The sequence below is a fragment of the Papaver somniferum genome, unplaced genomic scaffold (genome assembly GCF_003573695.1).
Source record: "Papaver somniferum cultivar HN1 unplaced genomic scaffold, ASM357369v1 unplaced-scaffold_81, whole genome shotgun sequence".
Taxonomy (NCBI): Eukaryota; Viridiplantae; Streptophyta; class Magnoliopsida; order Ranunculales; family Papaveraceae; genus Papaver; species Papaver somniferum.
The window spans coordinates 7,920,115-7,928,301 of record NW_020651082.1 but is presented as its reverse complement, the minus strand read 5'-3'; the positions used below and the strand labels follow the sequence as shown (position 1 = coordinate 7,928,301).

General features: G+C 33.6%; 1 protein-coding gene and 1 long non-coding RNA gene across 4 annotated transcripts; one reads left to right on the top strand and one right to left on the bottom strand.

Annotated features, from left to right (window-relative positions):
- Window positions 1–2,382: 2,382 nt before the first annotated feature.
- On the bottom strand, window positions 2,383–4,847 carry LOC113345526. Of its 3 annotated transcripts, none has more exons than XR_003358186.1 (3): window positions 4,512–4,847; window positions 3,380–3,515; window positions 2,383–3,304 (listed from the first exon to the last, which is right to left on the bottom strand). It is a non-coding gene; the product is annotated as an uncharacterized LOC113345526 (long non-coding RNA). The 3 variants fall into 3 exon arrangements; XR_003358187.1 differs by having other exon boundaries at window positions 4,746–4,847; XR_003358185.1 differs by having other exon boundaries at window positions 3,380–4,847.
- A 493-nt stretch (window positions 4,848–5,340) lies between these two features.
- On the top strand, window positions 5,341–6,618 carry LOC113345252. The gene has a single exon (XM_026589049.1). The coding sequence runs from the start codon at window positions 5,341–5,343 to the stop codon at window positions 6,616–6,618; it is 1,278 nt and encodes a 425-aa protein (XP_026444834.1).
- Window positions 6,619–8,187: the final 1,569 nt, after the last annotated feature.

Sequence of the window (8,187 nt, the reverse complement as noted above, 5' to 3'; positions counted from 1 at the left end):
CCGATAAGGGTAGTCTGGTCATTTTCACAGTTTCCAGAATATTCACAGCATTTATTTCCGGTAAGTTTAATTTGTCATTTTCATAGTTTTCAGAATTTTTGTTGCACTTATTCTGATAAGGGTAGTCTGGTCATTTTCACAATCTTCGAAATAAGTAGATATTTTGTTGTGGTTTTGTGGACAAAAAATCGGGAGAAAAAGTTGGTATTTGTCCAAGTCAAATTTCCTACAAAGTCATGACTTGTTGTCTCAGTCTTGATCCTAAGAGTTAAACATATATACATATATATATATATATATATATACATACATACATACATATATATATATATTGGTTTTCAGAAGTTACATTAAATGTTATTTTGTATAAATGTTGCGAAGTAGTGACAAGAAAAATCCTAAGAATTATTAATATGAGACTGTTATAGATGTGGTGAAATTATAATTGTGATTGTCTGGATAATTGTCAACAAATATTATTGTTACTAATAAAATAATTTAATATTTGTAATTATTATCACGAAAACAAAATTCATTAACAATTATAATTATTGAGGGACTTATTACAGATATATAAATGACTAAAAAATAAACTGAAACAAGTTACACCGTGATAAAATTCTTATTTTAATATAGTGTCGAGGCTTACATTTAAGGGTAGTGTCTCCTATTTATACTTTCTATTTGAACATTCCAGAAGACCTACTGTATTCTAAAAGACCTACTGTAGGAGCGTACTAGAAAACCTACTAGGCTAGATATTTCTAGCATCTAACTACTTATTTACTCTAGATAATTCTAGAGACCATTTACATACTAACTATCTAAAGAACCAACTAAACTAATCTAGTTTATTCTAGCTACTACTTACGGGGTTTTGTACTCTAGACATTACTAGAGCATATCCAAGACAACCTAGATATTTCTAGGATTATCTAGATATGTGTTAACACCTAACCAAAATCGGCGGGGGATATCCAACATAGCCATCCAACTTAAATTTCCAACTATTCAAGAAGTTCCTATTGAATGATACACTTTTAAATCAATGAAATTATGTCCAATTGGTGCAACCAGAATTATCTTCCATAATTAATCTCCTTTATCGCCAAGTTCAATAAACTTGCTGAGATATCCAACATACAATTTAGGTGCTATATTTGTATAGAAGATGACATATTGATGTATAAATTTGATCTCTTGTCCGGTTTTTCTTATCAAAAGAGTCGACGTATATCTAATGGATAAATTTGATCTTTGATTTGCATTACAACTCACGAATCCATGCATAGAACTCCTACAAGATAACCTGCTTGGAAGATAAAGGGACCAAATCAGCCAACACAATTTTGTATACTTGTATTCATTGAAGCGTCCAGTTATAACCTAACTCCATCTTTAGAAGTACAGCCAGGTATGGGGAATTATATCATCACATAGTCTTCTCCATATACTTTGGCCCTTTCCATAGGTGCGCAAGAAGTTGACACATCAAAGCTACGTACACCAGTAAGTTAAAATGTTTCATCACTATTTATACTTGTTCTTTATCAGAAAATTTCACAAAGACATCTAGTTGACATCGTTAAAACTTAAAATTCGAGTTTCCGAGTGAACAGAATTCGTAAATGTACAATGTATGCGCAGTTCTTCATTCTACTACTTGGAATTCTTTCATGTTCTTGGCTTTATATGCTTCAGCAGCTGGTGAAAGTAATTGATAAAAAAAAAAGACTTTTAGTAAGTAATCATATTTAACGAGGATAAGTAAGTTCGCAGGCAATCTTTTTTAAACGATGATCCAAATAAACTCTTATCAAGATAAAAAAAAACAGCCTAACCAACCATGCATAGGGCACATGTTAACGAAAGGCTCTGAGTCTTTTAATACAGTGCAAATAGGATATCCAAACACTCGTCCTATCAAGTGCATTATAATCTCTATTTCTATCTCTGTTTCTGTTTAGGAAACACTAGTCCAGAAGGGCCTATAAATGACATATGAAATCTGTTTTAAAACATGGTTTATCACGGCTTTCATCTGTCATTCGAACCGTTATTTATTTGGTGCGACTCTTTATAAATAACGAATCGAAAACGTCATTTAACTATGACAAATAAAGTATGTGACTTTAAGTCACGGACATACTCTATTATTTAGTATCACGGTTATCATATGTTAAATTTAATAACAATTGATGTCTGTCCTACGTAAATGCTCTGTCATCATTCAGCCTACTGATTCAGACATTAGTATTTAGATATGGCGATTTAGACATTAGTATTCAGATCGGGTGATTCAGAAGTTGGTTGAATCTGAGACAAAATTTTCCCCTAGTTTTGAAAACAAAATATTAAATGAAACGGTTTAAATTCTAGTTGCAATTTAAAGAACTTTATATTAATATAAAAAAAAACATTCAACACATAGAATCTCCAAATACAAACTGAAAGACAAATTATAGAAACCTAGAATTGCATACTAAACATTAAAACTGAAATCCATCTACTAAGATTGTCACCTAATCTTGCCACTCTAATTTGGTAGCTCTCCTACAAGATTTACATAAGTTTTTGGCCACTTATTCTTGTCATCTGTTGCAATATCTCCAATTACTCCTTCCATTTCGCATAACATAGCACTTGCATTCATAATTTTATCAAACTTATGATCACGACCTTCCTAATGAACACATTCTGCAATGGGTAAATGCTTGATGTAGCCTTCCCAATATCCTTTCCAATCATCTCAGGGATAAATTTTGCCACCAATTCTTTAAGATCACATGAAGAGGCCAGGTTTACCATGATTTCAGCCATCTTGTGAAGAATCCGACAACACAAAGTACAGATGATACAATCAGGAAATAATAAGAAAATGTTGGTTTACCATGATTTCCCTATTCTTCCAATAGGGTCACAAAAGAATCTTACACACATGAATCACATGAAATGATAAGAAAATGTTGAATTCGAAAGACCCAACTTCACCTCTCGAATCTGGCTAGATTGAGCATAACAAATTCTCTTGACCTGTTTGTCTGACTGCTTGGTGAATATACTGCAGAACGATGAAACAATCTTGAGAAAATGTTGAAATCGAAAGACATAACTTCACCTCTCGAATCTGGCTAGATTGGGCATAACAGGTTCTCTTGACTTGTTTGTCTCGCTGCTTGGTGAATCTAATGCAGAATGTCCTCGAGGTGAAGTTGTCTGTTGTCTTGACATTAATATGCATTTCAATCAATGTCTGCCACTTTCTTACAAGAGGTCTCAACTTGTCTGTGGTAAAATCCATTCCCTGAATCAAACAATTATAAATATATGTATCAAAATAAATCATTAATAAGAGACGGAATTGTAGATTGTTACTTACCCAGAAATTGGTAAGAACATTCTTTCTTTTAACATCCTCAACTCTAAGTCTGAACTTCTTGCACACTTGATCCTCATTGCCTCAAAGATCAGCCAATGAAACCTCACAGTTGGCGAGTGAGTCCTTAGGAAGCAATCTGGAAAACAAGGAGAACATGCAATCCATTAATGTACATTGTTAAGATTATGAAGCAAATGAGGCTGATACTTGAAATACTGGCTTTGTAACCGTTAGCTAAGATCATAAATCATTGGCAGACTCAATACTAAAACATGAAACAAAGAGATGAGTCAGGTGAAAACAATGAAGCTATGTCTTATAGTCATCATGGGTATATCTGAAAGAACAAGTGCCTCAACAAAATCACAAAGCAAGTTTTCAGCAGGAATTGGTGCCAAAGCTTGTAAGCATCACCTACGATCATAGTTGTGCTACATCAGTATACCAAAAGATGGGCACCTAAGTTTCAATCAGCTGCTAGCTATGAATAAGAGACATAATCTACAAACATCCAAGATTGTTCTCTTAGGCAGTTCAAAGGGACATAACATCAATGAGCTTAAATTCCTTAATACCACCAACGGCAGCATTACTGCATCACCCCCACATCACCACCGCCACATACAAAAAGATGGCGTCTAAGTTTCTAAGTTAATAACATTTCTAAAGTGGTGGTGTTGATGTTTTGGACAGGTGGTTAGTGATATGGTGGTGGTGGTGGTGCTGTTGTATTATGGTAAAGGTGGTTGCCGTGGTATTGGTATTGTAGTGTCATGGTGGTGGTGCTAGATTAAGTGGCTATGAACTCGAATTTGAGAGGCATAACCAGTCGATTACTACTCATGTTCTAACACTAAGAGTTCTCAAAACTGTAATGTTGTCTTTCACAAGATCACTGACTAATATCAGCTAAGTTGTCCTCTACTTGTGTAAAGATGATTACAAAACTGAAAAGAATAAAAAAAAATGCTTTGTAATTTAAAATGCAGGTGCTCATAAAATAATTCCATTTTGTTGATGCATTTCACCAAACACTTTGCACATATTCATCAGTTTATTCATAACCAAATCAGATAACATGAGTTCTACATCGGACTTTTACATAGAAAACAGAACAGATGATGAAATTAACCTTTAAAGAAGCTTGATGTATTATTCCTTGTCAATGAGTAAAGAGGAGGAATGCAAGTAAGTGATGAAATATATAAAGTGGTAACAACAGATTTGAACAAATTTGAGTAAAAAAAAAAAACAACAAATTTGAGCAAAAACAAGGAAAATAAACCCCATCAATTGGTTCTCTATAGATGGAATCCTAGTCACTGTTAAATAAAGAATATGAAGATCAAATAAGAAATTTGGACACCTTATCATGGTTCTTCAAATAACCCATTTAGACTATCACCTTATCATCGTACATTTCAGAAACCCTAACTCCGAAATTTAACAAACTTGAGTTTTCAAGATAAAACAGACCAATTACACATCGAGCACACACAAATTGATAAGGTTTAATGAGATTTCCTGCTATCAGTTGATGATTGAAGTGGCGAGAAAAGATTTAATTTGGGTTTTTTCTTTTCGGAGGAACCGAAGACGAGACTTTTCAGGATCTTTTTTTTTTTTTTGAAGAAAAGTCTCGAGTTTAGTTGAATCATCATCCAGTATATAGGGCTTGATGGAATCGGGCCCATACCAAACCATGTGAAACGTCCCAAGTCTTTAGAAGTCGTGTCCTAACATTGTTCTAATTCGGACTTCCATAAAAGTCCCAAGTCTGGCCTACTATTCCTGTTCCTGGTTTGGTTTCTATAACTCGGCTATAGCCTACGTATAAATATTAATCGTATTCTCTGAATGGGTACTTAAGTTCACATAAACGAGTAATCATATAGAATCTTAAAAACCCCTCTTTTGATCATCTTAATTAATTTTTCTCTTTTTTCAGAAGTATCCGATCAATGGGTAAACATCCATGTATCGCTTGGGCTCCAATTCTATGGGGTAAGTGTCTTGTTTTATTTACGAGAAATAATAAGAAATCCAAGTTATCAAAAGTTGGCAATGAATCTGTTCACGAGGGACATCCTATCCCTGATCTTCCTTTTCATATCATCACCAACATACTTCTTAGACTTCCTGCAAAGTCCCTCTTCCAGTTGAGGCACCATACTAGCTCAACTGACTTGTTATATGATTTAACCACGGATCCGTACTTTATGCGCGCACACCTAGACCAAGCCCGATCTACTCCAACCATTGTTGTGCGATCTCTTTCGCAACCCATTGACAATTGCATAGAGCTTTTTCTTTTTGATGATAAAGCTGAGTACGTTGAGGCTACAAGCTTCGATCTTAGTTCATATGGCGAGGAACGCCCAACTGATCTCTGGGGTTCATATGATGGGTTTCTTTTATTCACAAGCCAAGCCAGGCATTTATGGCAATTCTGTATTTGGAACCCGATCACAAAAGAACAAGTAATCGTCACCTCGCCAAGTCGTCTTTTATCTGTCTGTGGATTTTACTTCCATCCATGTAAAAAGGAGTACGAAGTGGTTGTATGTCGCTATACTGCACGAAAATTCAACTTTCAGATTCTTAATTTAAGAACTAAGCATAGAAGAAGTGTTGGTAGCGGCTCTTACCCTCCAAGTACAAAAAGACCGCCTGTATTTATCAACGGGACGTTTTACTGGATGGTGGATTGGTTAGCTTATTTCATATCGAACAACTGTGTTCTCCCTAGCTTATCAGACGCAATATTATCATTCAATATTGAAACCGAGGAGTTTAGTACCATGGAATCTGCTGTGCCATGTAATTATAATCCAACGCAAAGAAGATACCCAGGAAATGAGTTTCAACTTTTCGATTTGGAAGGCGAATTGAGCCTATTCGATCCTTCTTCAAGAACTGAAGTGGTCATATGGGTGTTTAACAACAATACCAAACGTTGGTATAAGAAACACTCAGTGATTAGTCCCTATCACGACCAAAAGTGGTATTTCTACTCGTACTTCACCGAATTTGAATACATCAAGATGAAAGGAGAATTCATAGCATATCACTGCTGGGGTACAGGAAAACCATATATTTACAATGTAAGTTCTGGAACTTGGAAGCTGTTTGAAATTAAGGGATTTGAAAGAGATTGCACAACAACAACTCATACTCAAAGTCTTGTCTCTTTGGATGCTGCAGATTCAGTTATACCACTAGAAAATATTGATGTATAAATTTGATCTCTTGTCTGGTTTTTTCTTTCTTATCAAATGAATCTACATACCTAATGGCTTTTATCTTAGAATTTAGTTGATTTATATTTTATACACGTCTTTATTAGCATTACAAAAAAGTAAATAACAAAAGAATAGAAAACAAAATAAAACCTTTGACATTGGGAGTACTGGACCAACTCAGCCATATCAACATTGTTGGGATGGAAGGCAGATAAGTAATTACGAAATAAATTAAGATAGATGTTAAAACTGCACATAGAAAATTCTTTTCCCTAAAAAAAAGTTTATTTGGACGAAGGAAACCTTATTTTGTGGGATCACAAAATTGACTAAAAAACTCATATACTATTTTTGGTGTGTCAAATAGACATGTAAAAAAAAGATACTCTTCTAATATTCTAGGATTTAAAAGATACTGTTCTAATATTCTATTTGGTTATTTTACCCAGAAAAATTTATAACAGCGGACTAAAGTGCCCTCTCCGTATATTTATTAGAATTTAACTAACATGTTCTATATTTCTATTGCATTCACAAGTCTACTGGTCAGTACCCTACAGTGCTCGGAGACTTGTACGATCCATGAATATATAATTCATAAAGCATTAGGAAATGCCCTAAGTACTACTAGCTATAGAAAAAAGGAAAATGATTTGTGAATATAAGACGTGTCAATTAGTTGATAGATGCTAACTAACTAATGCATGTCATCCACAATACTACAATAATGATTGTACTTGGGAAAAATAAAATAGTGTGTAATATTATTTGAATAAAGTAAAAGAAAAGTTGGTAGTTGTTCGGTGTTTTTTTTAGGTGAAAAATTAGGATAAAGATCCACTAAACGTGTACTTCGCGACATTGAATCAAGTACGATCCGAAAATTTCATACTCAATTAGTAAGTTAGTTAAGTTACTGAGGTGCAGATGATATTCAATGGGATTGACACAAGTTTTCTTTATAAAATCAAGTACACCGTATACTAAACCTTGAAATTTATCCTAGTTTAAACTTGATGAAACCAATTTTATCCTTGTATAAACATGGATGGAACCATGCACATCACAAATTAAACCCGGATGAAACCAGCTTCATTTTAGCTTTAAAATAGATGAATACAAATTTCAACCGAATATAAAACAGGATGAAACTAGTTTCATGCCAGTTAAATATGAATAAAAACAAATTTATGGAAATCTAAAACAAGATGATACCGGTTTCACCCTAGCAATTTTTGAATAATTTATTTTTTCTCATTTTATTTAGGATGCATCCAGTTTCATCCTACCTATTTTTTGAATAATTTCTTATATCTTAGTTTAAGTCAGAATCCAACCAGTCTCATCACAGCAAAAAAAATTTGATTTTTTTCGAATTTAGTATCAATAATAGGTCTTGTTTAGTAGATATGCTCATACCATTTCTAAAATTATAAGTTTTATTAAAATATGACTTATATTTCATAAGTTGTGAATTTTTTCGTGATTAATTTTAAATCGAAAAGAAAAAAAAGTAACCTAGAGAGAGAAATGGATAAAAAGAAGAAAAAAAAGAGGTGAAGGGTA